Source organism: Eulemur rufifrons, chromosome 29 (genome assembly GCF_041146395.1).
Source record: "Eulemur rufifrons isolate Redbay chromosome 29, OSU_ERuf_1, whole genome shotgun sequence".
Taxonomy (NCBI): domain Eukaryota; kingdom Metazoa; phylum Chordata; class Mammalia; order Primates; family Lemuridae; genus Eulemur; species Eulemur rufifrons.
In genome coordinates, this window is record NC_091011.1 from 23,129,962 (window position 1) to 23,153,797 (window position 23,836).

General features: G+C 56.8%; 1 protein-coding gene across 5 annotated transcripts in view; it reads left to right on the forward strand.

The window, feature by feature from the left end:
* Positions 1 to 23,836, forward strand: part of CRHR2 (corticotropin releasing hormone receptor 2) — a 43,104-nt gene that overhangs the window by 16,655 nt on the left and 2,613 nt on the right. For 3 of the 5 annotated variants that reach the window (XM_069461787.1, XM_069461785.1, XM_069461788.1), the window contains 8 exons: positions 8 to 133; positions 13,574 to 13,659; positions 15,098 to 15,207; positions 15,519 to 15,636; positions 17,214 to 17,367; positions 17,817 to 17,877; positions 19,442 to 19,514; positions 23,739 to 23,824. In XM_069461787.1, the coding sequence (XP_069317888.1) occupies positions 8 to 133; positions 13,574 to 13,659; positions 15,098 to 15,207; positions 15,519 to 15,636; positions 17,214 to 17,367; positions 17,817 to 17,877; positions 19,442 to 19,514; positions 23,739 to 23,824 (814 nt within the window). The remainder of the gene's footprint in view (positions 1 to 7; positions 134 to 13,573; positions 13,660 to 15,097; positions 15,208 to 15,518; positions 15,637 to 17,213; positions 17,368 to 17,816; positions 17,878 to 19,441; positions 19,515 to 23,738; positions 23,825 to 23,836) is intronic. The other 2 variants (XM_069461786.1, XM_069461789.1) reach the window with 1 other exon arrangement.

Here is a 23,836-nt window from a genome sequence, read left to right on the forward strand (position 1 = left end):
TCGCCAGGTCCCTATTCCTACTGCAACACGACCTTGGACCAGATCGGGACGTGCTGGCCCCAGAGCGCGGCCGGAGCCCTCGTGGAGAGGCCGTGCCCGGAGTACTTCAACGGCGTCAAATACAACACGACCCGTGAGTGCCCCCCAGCCCCCGCCCTCGCCAGCGGCTCTACGCCAGCTTCCCAGGAAGGCGGTTTAGAGAGCGGGCTGGGTTCCAGACCCAGCGTCAGAGACCTGCTGAGGGCCCGCGGTACCGTCTTGCCACTGCCGTTAAGGACCCCTTATAATGCTGGGAAGCGCCTTCTGCCCCTACCCCCAACAGAGCCTATAACCTCAGTAAGGCAGTGATTTGCCCACAACCCCCCTGCTCCTTGCTGTTGGAGCGCAAAAAAGGGAGAAGGAAATACTTCCTCCCCTGAGGGTAAACCTCTCTCCCGCAGTGTATGCTCTGGGTGCCTGAAGTTCCCTTAGGGCTTCCTCTCTTTGTTTAGACAATGCTTCCCCCACCCCAGCTCAGACAGATATGCTAAGTGTCCAACCCCCTAGGGAGATCAGGCTCTTGACTGCCGGAGACCAAAGGAGAGGAGAGGAGAGGAGAGCAGGAAAGATGGGGTGAGCGCATATGTTGGGGCAGGGGCACGCAGGGCAGAGACGCTGGGGAATCAGAGGGTATGGGGTGTTGTCTCTTCCCTAACCGGATGTCCTGCGGCTGGCCCGCTGGGCAGTGAGTCAGGGGCCAGGGCAGCATTACCTCTGCGCCCCAGGTAATGAGTGGAGTTTGACGCAGGACCACCTCCCCCCTCCCAGGGAGAACAGCCTGCACCTTCCTACCTCCTGGCAAATCACAGACTGGCTTGGCACTCTCTGGGGAAAAGGGCAGCCTCCAGGGTAGGTTGTTCAGTACGGTGTGTGTGTGTGTGTGTGTGTGTGTGTAGGCGCCTATGTCTGTGCCTTGTGGAAGGTCTGGTGGGAGCCAGGCGTTTGGTCTGTGAGAGGCTGTGGGTGCAGCAATCACTGGCCCACCCTGAACCCCCTCACATCTCCAGCCCTACCCCACCAGCAGAGCGCCTTAAGAGACCCTGTATCTGAAGCCCCTCATCCTGGAAACTGCCTAACCAGCCTTCTCTGCGTGTCTGTGTCTGAATGGTATCCCAGCTACACCATCACCACCCATACACACACGCGCACGAGCCTGCCTGTCCAAGCTCTCAGAAGCTGAGGCCTTGACGGTGAGAGATGGCTAGAAGGCAAGACAGCGGTGCCTGCGTCTGACGCGAGCGGCGCTCCCCTGGCTGCACCAGCGGAGGGCTCTCCTGGGCCCGGGGAGCAGCCGTGCTCCGCGGAGTCCAGCAGCAGAGGTGCCTCTCACGGAAGGGGCTGGTGGAGGTAGGACTGAGGAAGGTTTCTGCTAGTCTGAGGACACACCTCCTCTCCACGATTAAAACGGCTCACAGGTCTCCCTGGAAGGAAGCAAAGTCCCCGCCCAGGAGGTATGCAAGTGGAAGGAATGACTTCCCTGTGCCTTCCTAGTCCTGACATTTTACAACTGTATTTTTAGGATTCTGTGAGCTGTGTGGGGTGGGGCAATGGAGATCAGTGTGCCTGAATCAGATGGGATCCAGAATTAAAGGCCATCCAGGGTGAAGCCCAGGGACCACGAGCCAACGTGGACACCCCACCCCTGCCTGGGGCAGGGCCTGGATCTCTTCTTCACAGCCCAGCTAAGCACAGTATTATTCAATTTATTGAACACCTACTGTGTGCCAGCCACTGCACTGGCACTGTCCTGAGGCCCTCAAAATTGCCCCAGGCAAAAAGAATAGTGATAAATGCCCTGCTGGGGGAAGCAAGAGGACTATGGGAACAGGGGCACAGGAAAGACTTCCCAAAGGCGGTGGGGCCGCACGTGCCCGACTGCTCATATCAATCATGCTAAATGAGAAGCTGAAAAAAGGTCAGGGCACCACTGAGGCTGGTAAATGTGATGCCAGTTAGCCCCTGGTACCTAATGAACACTTTTCTTCATTTGGACAGAAGTGCTGCCTGCCCTGTAACTGCTGGGGACAGGGGAGCGTGTGGGGGCGGGGACCGCTGCCGTTAACCAGTACCTGGGGCTGAGGCCAGCCCAGGTGGGCAGAGCAGAGGCTGCCAATGGCCATGGAAATGTGAGATTTGAGAGTCATTTCCCTCCTCCCCTTTCTTCACAAATGCTGCTTCCTCCTCCCCTGTTTGCCTTTTCAATGGGATCCTTCCTTTAGAGAGAAGGACACAGGGGGAAAGGGACTCCCGTGAGAAGCCTAGGGGAAGAGTAGGAAGAAGAGGAAGAGTCCAGCTCCTCCCCTGCCCAAATCCCCACTGAAACCTCATTCCTTAGAGGGCAGGAATTGCTTGGGTGGGAGTAGCAGCTTGGGCATTAGTCTCTGTGATCTTTCAAATCAGCCGATCACAGAGAATCTGCCATAAAACTGTCAAGTTGATCACTTTCCAGGTGCCAGCTACCACCAAGAGAGCTTTGCATCCATGGCGCCATGCAGCCACAGTCTCAGTCATCCGCACACCCTCCAAGATACTGCTTTTATGCCCATATTGCAGACGAGAACACTGAGGCCCACACACATAATATTGTTCCGGGTTCTGATCAGCTCCCATGCCTCAGTGCAGACAGGAGAATCCACAGCCCTCACTCCACCGTGGGGCAATGCTGCCTCCACAAGAGACATGGTGAGGAAGGCTTTGAGGGACAGAAAGAAAACTCGTGCCTCCAGCCTGGAGGATCAGGGAGGACGTAGCCCTCTGAGCTGGACTTCTGGGGACAGGCTGGATTTTAGCAGCTGAGTGTGTAATAGGTATTGGGGGGTTGTTCCAGGCGGAGGGGAAAGAGAGCAGAGGTGTACAGACGGGTGGGGCTGTGTGCCTTGGGACAAGTGAGTGTTGTTTGCTGCACAGGGAGTGGGAAAAAGAAACAATGAAGCCGGAGACTGGGGTGGAGGTCAGATGATGCAGGGTGTTAAGGAGGTGGCTTCACTGTGCTTCACTGTGGTGTGAGATTGTGGGCAGAGGAGCTCAGCTTTGGGCGCACCCAGTCCCCTGGAGGGAGAGCAGCAGTGAGGAGGCTGCTGCACAGCCCAGGTGGAGGGAGGCTGGGAGCAAAGGAGGGCGGGGATGCAAGTGCCGCTGTGCACATCTGAACTTGACCCAACCCGATCTGGTGGAAGAGGAGCCAGGGAGGATACCAGGCGCACGGGACACTGTGGAGCACAGTCGGGGATGGGTTGGCTTTGAGGAACGGAAGGACACCTGCAGGCAGATGTCCAGGCGGGGTGGGGAGAAGCCCAGCAGAGCACCGTGGGTGGAGATAAGGCATTTAGGGGTCTCAATGTGGGGTTAGTGAACAGCCACAGGGAGCAAGTTTGGGAGGCTGGGTCCGAGCCTTGATTCGTCTCACCCAGAGCTATTTCCAGATGCAGCAGTGGCCAAGGGAAGGGAAGGACCTTGTGCACAGTCACACATGCTAGTCCATGGCAGAACCCAGTTAAGCACCCATGTGTCCGAGTATCCTCTAGTGTTCTCCACACAACCCGTGCTGGCACCTCAGCGGCCAGGCTTCCACGTGTTTGCACTGTTGTTTAAACTCATTTAATCCTTACACCCATCTAATGACAGTGACATAGTATTATCCTCATGTTACACATGGGGAATCTGACGCACAAAGCAGTTAAGTGACTTGACTTGTAACAGAACAAGGACTCAAGTTCAGGCTCTGCTGCCTCTCAGACAGCAACTCCGCTGGGTTCGGCAGAGAAGACCTCTGTTAAAAGGACATTGGGGAGCGTATGGGATCACCGCATGGACTGGAGAGCCAGACTTGGGGCCCCCAGCCAAGAACATGGGGCAGAGCTGGCCCAGCGAGGGAACCCCCACTCTTCCTGCACGGCCCTGCCAATGCCACCAGCCCTGGCCACCAGATGGGCCACAGCTTCACTGCCACCACTGCCCTGGGGTCTTAAGTTCCCTGCAGTTGTCCCTGGAGAGGTCTTCTCCCCGTCCCCACTTTGTGGGTCCCCAGTTTACTACTTCCCTCGGGTAGGTGCAGCTGGTGGGTGGGGGCCGTGTCGAGCTCTGGCTGCAAGGCAGCCTGGGAAGGCGAGAATCTGGCTTTTCGGCTCTAAGGGGGGAAGTAGCCTCTATCTCCCCACAGGTTCCCAAGCCCAGGTTCAGATCCTGGATGGCCAGAAACAATCCTAAATGTCCATGCACAGTTTAATCTGGGGCAAATCTCATCCCTGTTGATGAGGAGAAGGGAAGTATGTTAGCCCACCAGCAATTTGGCCAGAGGGGGGCACTTGTATTCCGCTTTCCTCCCACCTCCCCGCATTCCACAGGCACTCCTCTGAGCCATCTCTGTGCGCGTCTTTCTCTGGGTCTCCTGTTGTCTCCCTGTCTGTGTCTTTTTCCCTCTGTATGTGGTTCTGTCTGTCTCTGGGGGTATTTTCTCTCTGTCTTTCTGTGTATATGTATCTGTATCTTTCTCGTTTTCTCTCTGTCCCCCCATCTTTCCTTTCCGACTCTCTCCCTCCGTCTCTCCCTCCCCATCTCCATTCCCCCCTCTACCTCCCTCCCTCCATTCCTGAATCCTCTGTCTTCCTGCTCCTGTCCCTCCTTCTATCTGCCCTACTCTGGCCCCTCCTCCTGCCTGTCCCTGTGGTCCTTTCGGCTGCAAAGGAGGGTCCTGCTGCCTCTGTCCTTGACGTGGTCCATTTCCCTCCTGCAGGGCCACTGAGCACCGCGTGGCTCAGCCCCAGCCTCCTTGAGCTCAGGCGTCCACTGTGTCCCGCTGGGGACAACCCGCCCATCTGCAGTGAGGCATCTGCCAGCACAGGGGAAGAAGGGATACCCCACATAACCTGCCTGTGGGGGCAGGAGTGCGGGTCCCACTTCCCAGAACCCCATTCCAGAGACATGCGGAAGCCTTGGTTGTGTTAAAATGGAAACACATACGCTGAGTGGTCTCCAGCCAGAGGGCTCTCCCATGGGGTCTGCCTGCTTATGCAGGAATCCCCTCTTCGGGGCGGGGGTGAGAAGGAAGGTTGAGCCCTGCCCTCAGGGAGCCCCTGGCTGCTGAGAGATCAGGCTCGCACAAGTGGACAGTCAGAGATGGGGAAGGGGGCTTGGTGGGCACTGGGGCATTCCTGGCAGGCTTCCTGGAGGGGTGGGGGAGGACCTTGAAGGTCTTGGAGCAGTGCAGGTGTCATGCGTGTTGAGGACACGCTCAGTGCAGGGGTTCGAGCCTCAGGGAGGACCCCAGGTAGGCCTGCCCTCTAGGTTGAGGGCGTGGACCTGTGTATCTAGAATCTCAGGTCTGTATTCTCAGTCCCTGGTGACACCTGATTCCACCCTGGCTGTATTCCATTTCCCAAGGGCAGACGTTGCCCTGGTGTGAGACCTGTTTCCCTGCTGGGGGAGAGGGAAGGTGGGCCAGGCACGGCCAACATGGAAGGTTTGGCTAGAAGAAGGAAGGAAGGAAGAGAGAGAGAACAGAAGCGGATGCCCTTCGGGCCACCCACACACCCCAGAGCTGCCCGGCAGCCCTCTGTGCTCTGCGTCCAGCCCTCCCCTCTTCTCCCCTGCTAAGTAAGGATAAGAAGTGACTGGCTCAGAAAGAGAAAGACACCTGCCCAGGGACCCACAGCAAGCGTGGGCCCTGACAGGCCTGCTGGCTCCGGGAGCTCCTGGCCCAGGCTCTAGCTTTCATCCACCTCTGCATGGGTGGGCCCAGGCGGCGGAGGACCATGAAGTCTAGTCTGGCCTCTTGATCTCCCCTCCCTCCCCAGGAATCCTCCAGCCACTCATGGTCTAGTTCAGGCTCCCCTCTTAGTGGCATTGTGGCTGTGTCTCCCTTTCCCCCAGAAAGCATTGCGGAGCTTAGAGACGAGCTCCTCGGAGATGTGGAAGACCTGAGCCTGCCTTCCAGGGGCTGCCGTTCTAGACAGGAATTGATTCTGAGAGTAGGGGAGACTTCATAGAGAAAGTGATGTTGAACAGCACCTGGAAGAACTGGGCCAATGGTGTGTGATGTGTCCGATGGCAGGGAGGGGGGAGCGGAGTGGGGAGGAGGGCAGATGAAGGGCAGCAGAAGGCAGCCCACAGAGGCCCCACACCCCAGACCAGGGCGCAGGCTTCCGTTCTGCTGGCTTTAGAGACCCCGGCTGCTTGTCCATAGCCGGTGGTGCAGGCCAGAATACCCCGGAAGGATACCGCTTGCCTTTGCGGATGTACCATCTAAGTCTAGACCCAGGGCTGGCTGAGGACCTTCACCTTGTCCTTCCCCTCTCCTCCCTCCTGCTCATTAAGTCAGAGGCCACAGTGTCCTTCCCTGTCCACTCCCCACCCACCAGCAATGGCAGCAGAGTCTGGAGCCCTAAAGATCTACCGAAGGAGGAGCCCCAGCCCCAGTGACCTTCAGGGAGCTCCCCAAAGGGTTTCTTCTTGGCTGGGCCCCAAGTGCAGTCACCCGGGCCCTGCTGCCCCCCACCCTCCAACCAGGTGCTCCAGCGCTGGGCAGGCAGCCCCCTTCACAGCCCTGCAGGGTGGGGGGGTGGCGGGAGGGAGAGTGGGAGGAGCCTGGGCCCTGACTCCGCAGGGCTGGATACAAGTCCCCGCTTTGCCATGATTCACTGAGTGACTGGCGGGCCCTCCTCATCCAAGTCTTAGTTTTCTTATCCGTGTGAAGGGGACAGAGAATATACTGACATCATGGGGCCATGGCAAGCTTCCTGCGGCAGCCAGGGTACTGTCAGCAAGGGGGCAGGAGGGAAGGGGAGTAGAAGGGGCCTGGAAGGAGGGGCAGTGCTGTCCTTGGGTGTGGGAGAGCCCTGCCCGCACCAGGGATGGGAATGGCTGTCCTCATTCCAGGGGGGTGTGGCCTTCTGTTGTCTCTGAAGCCCCCCCAATGCTGTGGCCTTTGGATATTGTCTTGAAAGGGGTTGTCTGTCTGTCTAGTCTGAGAAAGTCCTGTCCCCAAGGCCCCTAGAGAGAGGCAATCCCTTGGCGCCCCCAAGGGATGCTGCTGGTGTTGGCGGGAGGACACAGGATTCTGCCAGCCAGAGATGTCTTCTCCCACAGGTCACAGGAACTATGGGCTGAGAGCCAGTTCCAAGTGTGGCCATGCCACTGACTGCTTTTCTCACTTCAAGCAGGTTTTCACCCATTTGGGCCTCAGTTTATCTGCACTAGGTGGGAGGGGTGGCTTGACGAGTTCTGGTGGCCCCCTTCCCCTGATGTACCTCAGTTCCATGGCAGCCTCTGCTTCAGGGGTCCCCTGTTCACCTCATGCCCGCCTCCCGCCACAGGCCGGTGTCATGGCGACGAGCCCATTGAGCGTTGCTAAGGGATGGCTGGAAGGAGGGAGCCCCGCACAATAGAGGCTGGGGCATGGGGCAGGTGCCTCCTCCCCCTGCACCTCTGCTGGGGTGGGCAGCGATCCCACACAGTGAGCTGGGTTCCACCACACCCACGTGTGGTCTCCATTAAACTGCTTGGTGCCTCTATGACTCAGTTTCCCCACTGTCTCCTGCCACACCTACTCACGGATGGCAGAGCTTGATGAGTAAAAAGTCCCATGAAAGCAGGGAGCTGAAGGTTTCTGGAGGTCCAGCGTGGACATTGAGACCCAGAGAGCAGTGTCCACACAACACTGAAGCAATGAAGAAATGGAACAGAAATTCCCTGGCCTGCATCCCAGATGTCACAAGCAGATGGCCCCAAGGACCCTTTCCCACCTGATGACTGGATTTGGCAATGGTAGATTCCCAATCTCACAACCCAGCAGCCCTCCTAGGTCAGGCTGGGTGTGAGCTTGGGCGGACATCACCAGCTGCCTGCTCCCCCCGCATCAATGTTCTGTGATCAGATCAGGACAGAAATGTGCAGGGTGGGCCTCAGACTCAGTCAGCCCTAATAGCCTACGGTAGCATCCCAGCAATGCAGGAGTGTCAACTCAGGGAGATGCACTTCATTTGGAAAACGCAGGGGGGCTGTGCTGTTGGCACCACGCCTACACCCCTGATGCCCCCAGCACTGGCCTCACTTCCCCAGTGGTATCCTAACTGGGGCTGGGAGGCAATCTAGTCCAGGCGGTGGAGGCCAGACTGGGAGGTGAGATTTGCTGGGAGATTTTTCCCATGAAAGGTAAGAAAGTGACTCAAAGTCAAGGTCAAAGATTTCCCAACAAGGCCCCAAGCCAGACAGGAAGAGGATGGCTGGATCTGGGGCAGCCCAACTCCAGGCAGTAAGGGTGGGATGTCTGGCCCCTAAGGCATTTTCTTCTGGGGATCTGGACACTATGTGGCTAAGACACTGCAGAGGTGACACAGCTGGCTGCATCTGCTAAAACACAGGGTAGCAGAGGGAGCCTCTCCCTGCTAGGAACACTGACTCCAGGATCTCCCATGGGGAAGTGTGCCCCTGGGGAGAATGATGTTGTTCTGCCTCTGCATTGTTGAGTGACCCTGGCCATGTCACTCTTCCTCTCTGGGTTCCACCAGACCAAATACAATAGAAGTTGCCTCCCCCTCTGGAGATACCTGCTGACTCAGTTTCCAACTTGGAAACAGTCAAGGCTTTCATACCTGGAATCTGGAGGATGCTGCCCATGAGTTTGCTGTTTGAGACTGACACATCCTCCTCCACGTGGGGTTGGACATCAGTGTTAGGAGCTCTGGCAGCAGGGTCAGCTTACCTGCAGGCTTTGTGTGTGACCTAGATGCTCCCTGCATGGATGTGCAGCTGTTTTGTATTTGCTGTGCAGCTTGGTGGAGGCTGGGCGTCTGAGCTGGCAGACAGTCCTTCTGGCCTGCTCTGAACCTCTCACCCCCAGTGAGTTTCCTAGTAACCTTCCGTCCATCCTGAGGACCCTGTGTGCTCAGCTCTGTGCAGTGCTTAAGAAAGGGCCAGAGATGAGGGCGACCCAGCCTTTGCCCTTAGACACTCTCAGTCTTGTGCGGAAGAAAGTAAACTCTTGCTCCAGGGAGCCCCTGGGCTGGTTGGGAAAGCGTGACCCCCTTTACAGGGGTCAGTGAGAGAACAATCCCAGCCCAGGATGAGCCAGGCAGACGCGAGCAGCAGGACCCTTGGGGAGCTGGAGCAGTCATGGAAGCCACCTGGAAGACCTGGGGCTGAAGCTGGGCCTTGAGAGGGGCGTGAATTAGCTCAGCCTCCTTGAGCTGGGCCTGGGGCCGTGGTCTGAATGCCCGGGTGAGAAGGCTGGTTCTTAGGAGCTCTCCAAGGTCCCCCACCTGCAGAGACGGGGAGGGATGAGGAATGGCGGTGTTCTGCTGTCCACGGTGCTGAAAGTTGTGCGGTGACCTCATTCCTTCAGTAAGTACTGCTTCTGGCCCTCCCACCTCTCTGCCATCACCTTCTCTCCATCACCTCTTGTCATTTTCTGTCCAGGTAGCCAACAACCACATTTCTGTGCCTGCACCACATCCCACCCATTCTCTCCTTCATGCCCAACCTGCCTCTTGCACTCTTTCTCCCGAACTGCTGCTGACGAAGGTCCTTTGTGGTCCCTGTCTCCCATGGTCCAGGTCTCCCCAGTTGGAATATCAGAGATGGAAGTGCCAACCTAGGGAGCATTTGAAAGTGATATAGGGGTGTTTGGGGTTTTCACAATGGCCTGGGTGTGCTAATGGCATTTAGTAGATTGGGAATTCCCATGCAGCAAAGAATTGATCCACCTGAAATGCCAATAGCATCATTAAGAACCAATTTACTTTTTCTGAGAGGTGAAACTGAGACCAAGAGGGAAGAGACTTAGCCATGGTCACCTAGCTATCCAGAGACATAAATAACTACCTCGAGAATATAGGCTCCCATTTTGCAGCCAGGCTTCTGGACCACCCCAGGTCACTGCCTGAATCAGGGACTCTTAGGGCATCTGAAAGACGAAGAGCCCATTATAATGGGGGATTTCAACAGCCCCTGCCAGTCTGGGCATAGGCGCTGGGCTTCCCAGACCACAGAGCTCTGCAAGGGAAGACCCTGCTGCATCGTTCAGATCCTAATGCCCCTGGAAGGCCACACCACACACCGTCAGCATTGATCCTTGGCAAGGGCACCTATGTTGCTGTGGTAACAGGCACCCACCTCTCTGCATCCAGCCCTGCAATTCCAGCCTGACCACCTGCCCTCGGACTTTCTGTGCCCGTCCTGCCATGGCTCCCGGGGGTGGGGGGGATTCTTTCTTACTCTTTCCTATAAAAGGCTGTGCCTGAGGGCTCGGCACCCTCATTAGCTGCAGCAGACGGCTCCCCTAAAGAGCGGGTTATGTCTGTCTTCCAGTCCTTTGTGCCTGGTGTCTGTAGTCAGAACCTCATCCCCAGACAGGGCTGCGCCCCTGGAACGAAGCCCCTTCCCACCCCCACATCCCACACCTCAGACCCTGCTTTCCAGGGTTCCGCAGACCTGAGTCAGTTCTGTTCGGCCCACGTGCATTTGATGGCTAATCCCGAGGGGGCATCCAGTGACTGCAGTGGTCTCTGCCTACTTGTCTGTCCCCTGGGAGCTCAAGTCCAGCTGCAAAGAAAAGAAGGATTAGGTCCAAAGGGATGGATTTCATAGTGAATTGTGGCAAATGCTCTAAAATAGACTTTAGTTTTTCAAACTACGGATTGTGGCACAATAGCGGGTTATGAAGTCAGTTTAGTGAGTCATGACCAGCATTTGTCTATGACATGAATCAAAGACATTGGAAGAGAAAGAAAAATATTGCAGCTGTCGTCAAGATAAATTTTGCTTTTTGAAACCGGATTCAGTGGTGTGCGTATGTGTGTGTCCTGGATTATAATATAAAATGTATGTGTTTTGTAGTTCAAGGGCAATAAAGTGTGAAAGCTATGTTTGGAGAGATGGGAAGATATACAGGAGGGAGGAAAAAAGAAGGTATTTTTTTAGAGAAAAACAACAAGGGATTGCTTCAGACCTAGGGTGCCGGGGACGGCTTCAGGCAGAAGGTAGCATTGAGTCAGGGCATGAAAGGTAGGGAGGGGGTTGTCTGTGAGCAGTGGGTGAGAACGAGGAGGATGCTTCAGAGATGGATCTGCACAAAGAGGGTGTGTGCCAGGCCTGTTAGTGCAAAGCAGCTGCCACACACGGTGCTGGAGACGGGTGAGGAAAGTCGGGCTGGCGCCTGGGTGTCGAGGGCCTTAGCTATCATGCCAAGAAAGTTGGACTTTATTCTTGAGAGCACTAAAGAGCCACTGATGCTTTTGAGCAGGAATCAACATGGTCCAGGGGGCAGGAGAAGACACACGGAGGCGAGAGAGGAGGCTGTCGTGCCTGTCCAGGCAAGACCACCTAGAGAGGCTGGAGGGACGGGTGGGAGAACAGTGGATTCCAGAAAAAGAAAAGAACGACACAGAATCCACAGAACTTTGGCCCCGAGGGGTGTTGATGTGAGGGACAGGAAAGGTTTCCAACTGGCAGCGTTTCTATCCTGAACCCCCTACCCCTTACAAGCCCACCCTATGACCAGTGCCACCGTGAAATGCCATGCTTGGGAAACGAGTATTCTGAGGCCCTGACCTCAGGGAGCCCCCATGCTGATCAGAGAGACCAGACACCCACACCTCGACAACTCAGGGCTGGAGTGTGGGGCTCGGGACATCAGCACCTAGGGGTGCTCAGGAGAGAGCGCGAGCCATGGGACCAGAGCAATCAAGGAGGCCTCCCTGGAGGAAGGAGCCTAGCTATGAACTTCACCTATGAACACATGGTAGATGAACCACACCCAGTGTCAGGGGCTGAGTCACCTCCCACAGACCTGTTTAGAGGGCCCTTAAACTCCCTTCAGGGAGGGATTGTTTGTATTACAATAGTACTCCCCCTCCCAAAATACCTTTACTCCTGTAGTTCAGTGACATCACCAACCCTCACCTGTTGAGGTAGCCCCTCCCTTTCAGGAGCAGGAGTGTTGGTAAGGAAAGATGATCCTAGGCGTCAAATTCTCAGAGCCCACCTGGGGAACTGCGCACCTGGGCAGGGGTGAGGAGGAGGTCTCCTCATGCTGGGTCGGAATCAGTGCCAGGCCAGGGCGGTCCCCTGTCCGACTCACATGGGGGCAGGAGGGCGTGTGTGGGGGAGGGCAGGGCCCTGCCAGAGATGGGCCTCCAGGGACTGAGTTTGAAAAATCTATGAGCTCCAAGCACCAAATTAAAAAACAATTAAGCTAATAGAATCTCCCCCTTGTTTTTGTTCTTCAGCAAGTGCTGCTTAATAATTCCATTGCTTTTAACTCACCGGCTCAACGGAAGTAGATTTTTAAGTAACTTAATTATTTCTGAACTCACTGCTTCCAAAAACAATCTAAGGTTTCCCCTCCAGAGCTGCGACTCTGTGCTCTGTGAGCTATTTACTATCATTAGCTTTATATTTTATATCTAACATAAGCCAAAAAGAAAAGTCCACAAACAACTGCCCATTAGCCAGACAACAGAACCCTGGTACAAATCCCCCCAGACAGTGGGCCGTTCAGAGTTTGTAATCCAGTGGGGGAGGACAGAGCCGTGCCAACAACCGAGGCAGAGCAGAGGCAGCCAGAGCTTTGGGCCTTCTCAGGAAGGGCTTCCTCCTGGCAGAGGCTGGGCGGGGGCCTGGAGGGGGTGGCTCAGGAGGCAGACCTCGACGGTCAGCGCTAGAACGGCAGGTGTGAGCATTTTTCAACCTCCACGCATTCCCCTTTGAGAAAACCTGCACTTTTGTGCTTCCAACATTGATGCTCTGCAATGCGTTTTCACACATCACATTCCAACTCTAACACGGAGGCTGGTTCTCGCACACTGAGAGATGTCACCTGGTGGGCTCCCAGGCAGTGGCACCTCCAGGGCAGCAGCTCAGCCCTTGAGACCAATTTCCTTCCTTCCTGTTTACCATGACTTGAGGCCTAAAGGTTAAGACCTTTTGGGTTTGAATCATCTGTTTGTCATCTTTGCGTTTTTGGCAAGTCGCTTACTCGCTGTGTGCCTCAATTTCCTCCTCTGTGAAATGGGTTGATATTAGTGCCTACCTCACAGGGTTGCCATGTGGATTGAATGGGCAAGCGTATCTGAAGCAGTTAGCAGAGCACCTGGTATGTAGCAAACACAGGCTATGTAAATGGTAGCTATTATTAAAATGGAAGTGTGATATTGGTGAAGAGAAGTATGGGTCTCATAAATAGAAAATGATTGAGATAAGGATGGGAATTATTCGGCATGCCGAAAGCAGTGAATCTTCAGCCACAACCCAGTGCTCGCCATTCGGTTCAGTTTTGAAACAGAGGAACAAAATATAAGAAAACTACTCAAAGATTGTATCTAAAATGGGTTTTAGCATGCCTTTTAGCTACAGTGTGAGATAAACCTTCTGTGCTATTTTCACATGAAATGACTTTCACGTAAACTTTCAGACACACATTGTGTTTCCGGGCCCAAGGGAGCAGAGGAATATGGACCTTTATCCCATGGGCACCAGGGAGCCAGGGAGGGTTCTTGAGGAGGGGAGTGACTTGACTTTTGGCGGTTGGCATCTTTTGCAGGGAACGCCTACCGAGAATGCTTGGAGAATGGGACATGGGCCTCAAGGATCAACTACTCACAGTGTGAGCCCATTCTGGATGACAAGGTAAGCGGCCTCCTCCTGCCTGATCCCGGTCCTCATACAGATATTAGGACTCGCGTTGAGCACAGAGGATCCCAAGGTGGCAGAACCACCTTGGGTTGTGTCACCCAACCACTCCTTTTTGTACCTCCTGCCCTTGCCCTCAGTATTGTGCCCTGTGCGCAGTGACACAGTGGTGGGGCTGGAGAAGGCTGTGTGACCACACACCTTCCTCCTCCCCTGGGCCTCAGTGTCCCCATCTGGCATTCTGATTCTGTGACTCCGTGTGAAAACACGTGCAGCCACACAAGGACAGTGCTCCCGGGGAGCTGGGTCCTGCTCGGACCTCCCGTCCCTACCCGGGCTCTTGCTCTGCACTGGATTCTGTGCTGCCAACGTGCCAGCCTCTTCCCTTTAAAGCTACGCCTCATTCCTGACCCAAAATGATGCGTCCAAGCCCCCTCCCCCTCCTTATTTACCCAACACAGTCCTCAGTGGGGCTGGAACTTTTCCCCAAATGAAGTTCAGATCCAGAGGGGAAAACATCTGCTTGCTCTGAGAGAGTGATTCTGCCAAACGTGAGCCAAAGGGGTCGTGCAGTGAAGCCCCGACAGGGCAGGCAGGACGGGACAGAAGGTTGGAGAGAAAGAGGCTCCCTCCAGCCCTCTGTCCTCACGTCTCCCTTCCTACGGCACCCCAGCAGCAGAGAGCCAAAGTGGGGGGCGAGGGGGTGGCCCTCCCTGGCAGGAAGGAGTATTTTATCACTGACTTTGTTTAGAGTCGCCAGCTCGTGGTGATAATAAATAGTATATGGACTTTGGTTTGAATAGTATCCTAAATCCTCTACAGACCGCACCCCTCACTACCGTACCAAGGGCAGACCGATCTCCAGGCACCCCCCAGGCCTCCCATAGCTTGCTGCTTCTGAGGCAGGAGGGCAAGTTGTCCCCATTGTACAGACCTCAAAACTGAGGCCCAGAAATATAAATCAACTCACCCTCCGTTGCTTAGCCAGCTGGGGTCTGAGCTGGCACTAAACCCAAGGGTGGCCTTGTAGAGCCTAGAATTTGTAAGTCTGCATCCACACCTCTCCAGAGCTGGCCCCCCAAATGCATGCTGGTGCAGGTGTGGTGGCACACACCTGTAGTTCCAGCTACTTGGGAGGCTGAGGCAGGGGGATCGCTTGAGGCCATGCAGTGAGCTGTGATCACGCCTGTGAGTGGCCACTGCACTCCAGCCTGGGTGACAGAGTGAGGCCTCATCTCTTAAAATAAAATAAAAAGCCTGTTGGGAGGCCTGACCACAGCCATTTGCAATAACAAGAGCTGCCCAGGGTAATAGGAGCGAGCTCTAGGAGCCCCTTCTGTCCCCAAGGCCAGGACACACAGGGTGGCGATGCCTGGAGTGCCAGCCCCACCCCACGTGCCCATGCCTCCCCCTGCCCGTCTGTGTGTCCCTCCAGCAGAGGAAGTATGACCTGCACTACCGCATCGCCCTCGTCGTCAACTACCTGGGCCACTGTGTTTCCGTGGCAGCCCTGGTGGCCGCCTTCCTGCTGTTCCTGGCCCTGCGGTGAGTCCACCCTCCCACCCTGCTTTCCACTTGTCCCTCCTCCCACGGCGACCCCCTGACCTCTCCCAGACAGTCTCACCTCCTCTCCAGGGGCCCAGGAGCCAGTGGGCGAAGGGGTTGGGGCCGGGTGCCAGGGCCCAGGCCGCCGGCAGGCATGTGGGGTGCACAGGACGCTGGACTCTGAGAGGCCCACGCGTGGCCACCTTGGTGGGCACTGGCTCCTGGTGCGGCCCTGCCCTCACTCAAGTGGAGGGGGAACCTTTCCCAGTTGGTCCCCAACCTGGCTGACCCCTGACCTGCGCCTCCCACAGGAGCATCCGCTGTCTCCGGAACGTGATTCACTGGAACCTCATCAGCACCTTTATCCTGCGGAATGTCATGTGGTTCCTGCTGCAGCTCATCGACCACGAAGTGCACGAGAGCAATGAGGTCACTGCTGGGGAGACTCGGGGGGGGGGGCCCGGGGGGCTCTGGGGGCACCCACCTCTCTGCCCCACACTCAGGTGCAAAGCCAGGCCTGTCTCACCTCCTCCCCAGTCCCTGTCCCGCCAGCGCAGGGGGCTGCCAAGCCGAGGACTTGGGGGCCGCACAAACCTGCTGTAGACTTGAGTTTCTCCTATTCCACCCCTCATCTGTGAATCCAGGTCCCCCCAAAGACCCCTATGAGAAAGGCGGCTGGAACTAACCTCTGTTGAACTTCACCTCGCTTAATCCCAGCAAGAGACCAGTGGACTATCTTTCCCATTACAAAGACAAGGACTCTGAGGCTCAGGAAGGCTGAGGGACTCGCCAAGGTCACATGCTGTGATGATGGCTCTACATCATGGGCCATCCCGCCGCCTGGTTTGACCCTTGGCCCCACATTGAGCCCTGCTCCGGCACTAAGCACATTCAGTCAAGTTGGGGTCCCTTCCAGCCCCAGTGTGGGCTTGCACTAGTGAGACATCGTTGAACGTGGAGAACAAGCAGGGTGGGCGGGGGAGGGACCTTTAGCTTCCCCTCTGCAAGACTTTCTCAGAGCAAAAAGACAGCAGCGTGGGGCCGAGACGGGGCCGGGCCCCTGGGACGAAGCCGGGGAGCAGCTAGCAGCTCAGCACTGTCGGACCAGACAGAGAGCAGGTGGGCTGTCTGCAGAGGCAGAGAGCCCCCGTCACAGAGTCCCCCTGGCCCCCAGCTGGCTTGGCTCTCAGCCCCTCATTCCCCACACCCCAGGCTCGGCTCTGAGGGTGCCCCGGGGCTGAACCCTGGGAAAGATGACCGGCCGGGTCTGTTGAGAAGGGCAGTGGGCTTCAGTGTGGCTCTGGGCAGGCTCCGCCCTCCCTGCACCGCAGCCTTGCTCAGAGGGACAGGGACACATTCCCCTCTCCTGGGAAGGCAGTAACAGCAGCAGCCACAACCAGGGCACCCACACACACTCCCTGGGGCCCGCCTTTGCCGTCCTTCATCTCCTGTAACCACCCGCGAGAAAGCATTAGTTACAGTGAGGTTCCGAGCAGTTGGCGAGTCTCCCTGCAGGGCCGGCGGTGACCGGGCCAAGTCCCGAATTCCCCAAAGCGGGGGCTGGAGAGCCACCTCACGGCGCAGCCCCCCTTCACGTACCCGTGACTCGCTTCACTCACTTTTTTTTTCATTTCTTCTAAATGAAATTTCACATTCCCTCCCTAAATGGAAACCCGTCTGACTTGCTATGGATTGAAAGTGACAAAAAAAAATGACAATGAAAGCACAACGAGGTTATTCAATTCCAGCCTCTGCCTGCAGAAAGCTCAGAGCCAGACTCCTTCTTTCTTTTTCAAAAAGAGAAATTAGAAAGAGTTGGGAAGAAGTTAAAAACGGAGAATGGCTCCTTTACTCAATCCAAAAGAGTGAAAGAGCATCTGGAATCTCAGGGTGAGATTCAGTGGCACTTGGAGCCCCTTTGGGAAGCCCTGTTCTCGGCCCTGTTCTCGGCCCGGCCTGGGGTGGCAGCGTCCCCAGGCGCCGTCCTGACAGCCTGCCCTGCACAGGTGTGGTGCCGCTGCATCACCACTGTCTTCAACTACTTCGTGGTGACCAACTTCTTCTGGATGTTCGTCGAGGGCTGCTACCTGCACACGGCCATCGTCATGACCTACTCCACCGAGCGCCTGCCCAAGTGGCTCTTCCTCCTCATCGGATGGTGTGAGGCTCCCAGGGGCAGCAGGGCCTAGTGTTGGGGGGGTGACAAGGTCATTTCCCTTCATCCTGGGTCCGAGGCCCAGAGCCCAGCCCTGCCCGTCACGCCCAGCACAGTCCCAAGGAGGCAGCCGCTTCCCCCCTTGCTGGTGGGGAAGAAGCGGAGAATCCCTCCAGGGATACCCCACAAACATCCCCCTCCCCTGCCCGGACGACCAACCCAGAGACCTTTGTCTCTGACTTCAAAAGAGAAACTAGCTGGCTCTACTTCCTAACACCACGTCTCAGGCAATCACACTGTCCCTGCTTGGAGAGAGGGCTGCAAGTGGAGGGGCTTGGAGGGCAGGGTCTAGGGACAGGGCACCTCTGGAGTCACGGGTGGCCTGTGGGCCCCACCGTGTGTTCTGCGAGAGGCCTGCCCATCTGTCCACCGCAGCCCACGTATGTCCTTGCAGGCGTCCCCTGCCCCATCATCGTCGCCTGGGCCATCGGCAAACTCTACTATGAGAATGAACAGTAAGTGGGACAGACCAGCGTGGGGGCTCCTGGGCAGGTGGGTGGGACAGGTCAGCCTGGGGCTCCAGCCAAGCCTGGGGCGGGAATGGCAGCCATGCCTGGGCAGGTTCGCTTCCCTCTTGTCCTTAAATTGGGAAAAATTCCCCGGCACCCAGAGGTACTCTCGTGGTAGGTATCAAGGCAACTCTGCTTGTTGAATTCAGTTAGGAACGTGGTTCCCTGAAGTGCCCACACGCATGACCCCTGTGGTCTCTGATACGGCCACCTCCTCGGAGCTGGGTGTGGCAGGTCCGGCCTGGGACATACGGAAAGAGGCCAAGGTCTTGGGGCTCTCAGTCCATGCGCACCCAAGGCTGTGTCTGTGAGCGTTCAACAGAGTCCGACCACGCAGAGCTCGTTTGTGCTGCCATCCCAGTCTCTGCCTGGTGCAGTGTCCCATGCTGGGGTCCTCCCTGCACCAGAGACTGTGACACGCTGAGCCGTGGCCCCAACGGCAGCAACTCTGGCTATGGGCCAGCCAAGGAGTGGCCAGAAGGTCAGGTGCCACCAGCTGAGAGAAGCGGGGACTGGGGAACACGGGTCTCTGTGTGCAGACTCCAGGGGTCTCAGAAGCTGCAGGGAGCAGGTGGGATTTGGGGAGTGGGGGCAAGCACTGGGGGAGTTCTAGGAACTCGGCGTTAGGAAGAGGTCGTAAAGGGGGAAAGCTGCCCAAGAATAAGAGGGCTGCCTCAGTAAGGTAGATAGTGAGCGTCCTGTCTGCGGTGGCATTCAAGCAGAGACCAGAAAGCCTGGTGCTGAGAGGCAGCTGGGGAGACTCCTGTGTAAGGCAGGTGTGCACTGGACGATCTCTGCTGTCCCAGAGGACACAGAGTTCCCTGAAGTTGCTGGTGCCTCCTGATGTCCAGTGGCCCGTGGCCAGGCAGACTGGGTGCTGGCCCAGCCCTTCCCCTGCCCCCAAAGCTGCTCCCCCACCCCCTGGCAGCCAGCGAGGCCAGCTAGCCAGGCAGTGGCTCCCTTCCCCGGCTGCAGGAGGCTGAGCTCAAAGACCTGGGATCCGGGCTGGGTGGGAGAAGGCTCCACCTCCACACCTGGGGCTTGTGCAGCTGTGAGCCTGGCACACGGAGCGGCGGGCTCCCAGCAATGCGGGAACAGGTGGCCCAGGGCCAACTCCCCTGGGCCAGCAAGGGGGAGCCCAGCTCTCCCTTCATTCCTTGCCTCCAGCACACGCAGCCCTGTGCCCGGCAGTCTGGGATGGGGCGGGAGAGAGAGGAGGAAGAGGAGACCCAGGGCCTGCAGTCTGGAATGGGGCTGGAGAGAGAGGAGGAAGAGGAGACCCAGGGCCTGCAGTCTGGCTGGGGCGATCAGACTCATCATGGAGAACAAACGACAGCCCTGGGGTGGGCCAGGGTGGTGGCTGGGGTTGGGGCTGTCCACGGAGGCTTTCGGCCCTAGAGGTCGGGTCTCAGGAAGGGTCAAGCTGGAGGACCCTGGGCCCGAGTCTGGAGTGGTCCCCTGCCCCCTGCTCCAGCTCAGCAGGCCCCCTACAGCCACCCCATCTTTGCAGGTGCTGGTTTGGCAAGGAGCCTGGCGACCTGGTGGACTACATCTACCAGGGCCCCATCATCCTCGTGCTCCTGGTAGGTTCTCAGTGGGGACTGGGACGAGGCTGGGTGCCAGGAGACAGCAGAGGACCCACCTAGACAGAGAGGCTGGGAAAGATGTGGCGGGGACAGCCCTCCTCACCCTCTCACCCACTCCCTGGACCCTGCACGTGCTGCCCCATTTGCCAGCAGCACCCGACTCTCCCTTCCTCATGCTCAGTGCCCTGGTGTAGACCCCGCCACTCTGGACCTCGGGCTCTTCCTCTGGGTGGATTTGTAGTGCCGTCCCAGATCTGACGTCCCCTTGCTGGGTACAACACTGAGACGGCCAGGTGAGCAGGCAGCTGGTGGCAAGAGCAAAGTGTGCAGGCTTCTCTTCCGTCCAGACCTACATTCCCCTCTGCCCACAGCGACCCTCCCTGGGGCAGCCCCCCGCCCCCAGCCTGGAGCGCCGACACCAGAATGAAGCGTGATGAGCGATTGTTCCTTGCCCAGCTCCCCGCCCTTTGCCAAATGTATTCGCGTCTAAGGTATAATTGCTGCCACGTCTTTAATCCACAACAAGCTTTAATTAAGATAGAGTTTAAGTAGAGGCTGCATTCTGCAAAAAGAACCCATTATATATCATACATTTAAAAAAAAAAAAAACGACATACAAAAAAGCCCCTTAAGAAATTGGCATTTACGTAAGACTTATTTCAGGCTCGGTAATTTCAGGCTTCTGTATGTACCAGTTTCCTTAAAGGGCCAAGACTCCCTCTGGGAAGCTCGGAGAACTGTCCTCCTCTTGCAGGTGCCTAATGGGACGCTCTTTTGTCTGCCTTGGGGACATTTGCTGTTTATCTTTTATTTCCTTACTCTCTCTTCTTTGGACTTCGGGCTTCATTCAACCTGTCTTTGGAGCGGCCTTGCTGTGTGTGAACCAATGAGGAGGAGGGTTGTCACTCGCTGCCTGAAATTCCCCCCTCAGGGCTTCATTCCCTTCAGAGGCAGAAGCCAGGCCTCCGTAGCAGTTAGTGGGGGGAGGGATTGTCCTTGGACTCGCAGCTGCAGTGAGTCACTGACCCCTCTGAGTGAACGGAAACCCTGTGAGATCCGTCCTCTCCCAGCCAGCTGCCAGAGCCCAGCCACGCGGGAGGGATGGCCCCTTGGCGAGCCTAGGACACCCCCTGCAGGAAGGCTGGCCCACCCAGTGATGGCTGGGAGTGTGCCCTGACTGTACGGATGGCGGCACGTGGTGAGGAAATGAGAGGAGGGGAGACAAGGAACACGAGGGAGGGTCCAGTGCCAAGACCTGTCCCCACCCCACCGCCTTCCCTTCCACACCCTTCTCTGCTCAAGAGCCCTTTGCTTGTCTTTCCTTTGGGCCCAGCTCTTTGCACCAACAAGGGCTTCCAGGTTCCAAGCTAAACCCTCCAGAAGCTCCCTGTACATGACTTCCAATCCTCACGTCCCCGATGCCTGAAAGAGGTAGGGAGTTGCTCCCCATTTTCCAGACGAAGAAGCGGAGGGACGTGAAATGGCTTGCCCAAGGTCACCGCTGCTAGCTAATGTAGCCGAGACTCAGGCAGGTCTCCTGCCTGGTCCCCGCCACCAGCTGCTGTCCTCTCTGTTGGATACGTGTCCCTGCCACCCCCGCCCTCCCAGCGGTTCACAGCTACGTTTCTGCTGCTAAGAGACACTCACTTATTTCTGGGTTCTGAGAAGTGGTTGAGTTTGCAGGAAGCCTGGCTTCTTGCTGGTTGTAGTCACTGTTGTTGTCATGGGAAAGGATGTGGCAGTCATTATGCCAGACATGAGGCTTAGTGCTCTCCGGGAGTGTTTCAACCTGTGCTGATCTTCCAAGGCAAGCCCTGTGGTTATCCCCCTTGGAGCGGGTGAGAAAGCGGAAGCTCACAGAGGGGAAGCAGCTTACCTAAGGCCACACAGATGCAAACTCAATAGCAAGATCTGAGCTATGAGACCGGGACTCGGTGCCTGTGGTCCATTTGGGAGGTGGTCCTCATCTTCAGTTCTCAGCTCGTGCGCCATTTCCCCAGGTCTTCCTGACCCCTTAGGAAAGATGCAGTGTCACCCCCAACTAGGCTGTAAGCCCTCTGCAAGCAGAGGCTTGTGTCTGCCTGTCCACTTCCCCATCTCTGGTGCCTGGCTCAGAGCCAGGTGCATTGAACTGATTCACTGAATGAGAGAATGATTAAATGAAACCAGAGACCCGGCTGCACAAGGTTAGGGGCTCACTGAAGACCTGGGGTGTTTTCTTGGGTTGGGGGAGGAGGAGAGCTGGACAGCTCAGTGTGGGCAGGGTGGCCAGAAGTCTCCCTGGAGAGAGAGGAAGGTATCTGTGGTGTGGAGAAGGGGGGACTGGGTCACAAGCTCAGAGGAAAGAATGACTTTCAGAGTGCGTAGAGCCAGGCTGAGATGGGTGGACAGCATCACTAAATGCTTGCCTAGTGTGAGGAGGCGGAAAAGGCCTTGTCTCTCAGATGCTCCACACTCGACCCTGTTCCTGCCCTTACCTCAGCACAAGGAACAGGGCCCTGTAGACAAGAGGTGTTCAGCAAACACTTGTTGACTGGATGGCTAGATGGATGGATGGATGGGTGGATGGATGGACAGTTAAAAGAGTGGGTAGACAATTGAATGAACTGGTTGGTGGGTAGGTGGGTGGACGGATGGTTGGATGTTTGGATGGATGGATGGATGGATGATGGATAAAAGAGTGGGTGGACAATTGAATGCATTGGTTGGTGGGTAGATGGATTGATAGATGGATAGATGGTTGGATGGATGAATAAAAGCGGGTGGATAATTGCATGAATTGGTTAGGGGGTTGATAGGTGCTGGGTGAATATTTAATGCAAGGAAATGTGGTAGAAATGAGAATATATTTTTATCCTAACAGTCTCTACTCTCAGAGAAGTCAGAAAGAATGGGAAAAGGTCAAGTCCTTTGTATTACTTGTATGAAAAAATTAGGATTGCCCTATGTGTTAAGGTGAACTGTGCCCCGTGATCCCAGGGAATATGCCAGAAACACAGGAGCTAGAAATAAGGGGAGCCTTAAGAGAAGGCAGTGTGTGGCGGGTCATGGCAGCCCCACCGAAGGCGTCCCACCCCCAGCCCTTTGCTGGGCCCCAGGCCACAGCACCGTGCTGTGAGAGCAGGCCGTGGCTCAGGAGGGTCTGAGCTCTCCATGAAAATCCTGTGATGTCTGTCTGCCTGTGTCCCCCAACTCCCAGCCTGGGATTTAGAACTTAGGAGGGCCTAGCTCAAGCCTAAGAAGCAATGGATTTTCTACATAGAGACTCGGAGGGGTGTGTGTGTATGTGCACACACATGTGGGCCCGCAGACATCCCTGGGCTAATATGTGTTTCTGCCTGGCCCGTGAGCACTTTCTTAGCAAGTGGTCCCGGTGTGGGAGGCCAGCACACGCCATTCCTGCCTGCTCACACTGGAGGCAGTTGAGGAGAAACGCAGCCCTGCTGTGTCCCCAGATACACACTCACACCCGCACACGTGCACAGAGCACAGGCCCACCACAGAGCCACAGAGGGACAGGACCCAAGCCCACAAGTCCACAGGGACCCACACACAGCAGGGAGCTGCTCAGGAGCTCACAGGCAGGTTCCAGGGCCAGGGTGGGAGGGGCGGCTCTGACGCTGGGGGAAGACTCCGAATGAAGATGAACGAGGCCCTTCCCGAGCTCAGAGCCAGTGCCGCAGCCCCATTTGTCTTCCCTGCCTCGGGGTGTCTGGAGTTCCTGCGCACGGGCAGGGCCGGGAGAGATTAATCACTAGTCGGGAACTGAGTTGTCAATCGCTCCATCTGGCCTAGTCTGCCCCTGCGCTGGGCTGTCCTCAGGCAAAAGGACCTCAGGCTGACCTAGAGCCGGTGACAGTGCCAGGGCCTCAGAGAGACCCTCAGGCAACAAATGGGGACCCTACAGCAGAGAGGGGAAGTGGCTCCCGTAGGGTCCCTGAGTGGGGAAGAGGGCCGGGGACCTTCTGAGGACTGGGCTCAGGAAGAGCAGCCCTTGTGCTCTCGGTCACTGTCTTTGGAGGCTGCTTTCCCCTCTGGTCTGGGTGGGAAGCAGGCCCGGGAGGGAGCGAGGGTGTCTCCCCATCCTGGCGAGGGAAGGGGCGGGGACAGGTGGGAGGGGTGTGTGCATGGGGCAGGCTTTCAGGGGCCAGGGGAGGCGGCTGCCTCTCAGCTCATCCCCACTCACGGCTGCTCCTTTTCCATCCTCCTCCCTCCTGCCAGATCAACTTTGTATTTCTGTTCAACATCGTCAGGATACTAATGACAAAATTACGAGCCTCCAGCACATCCGAGACGATCCAGTACAGGTGCGTGGATGG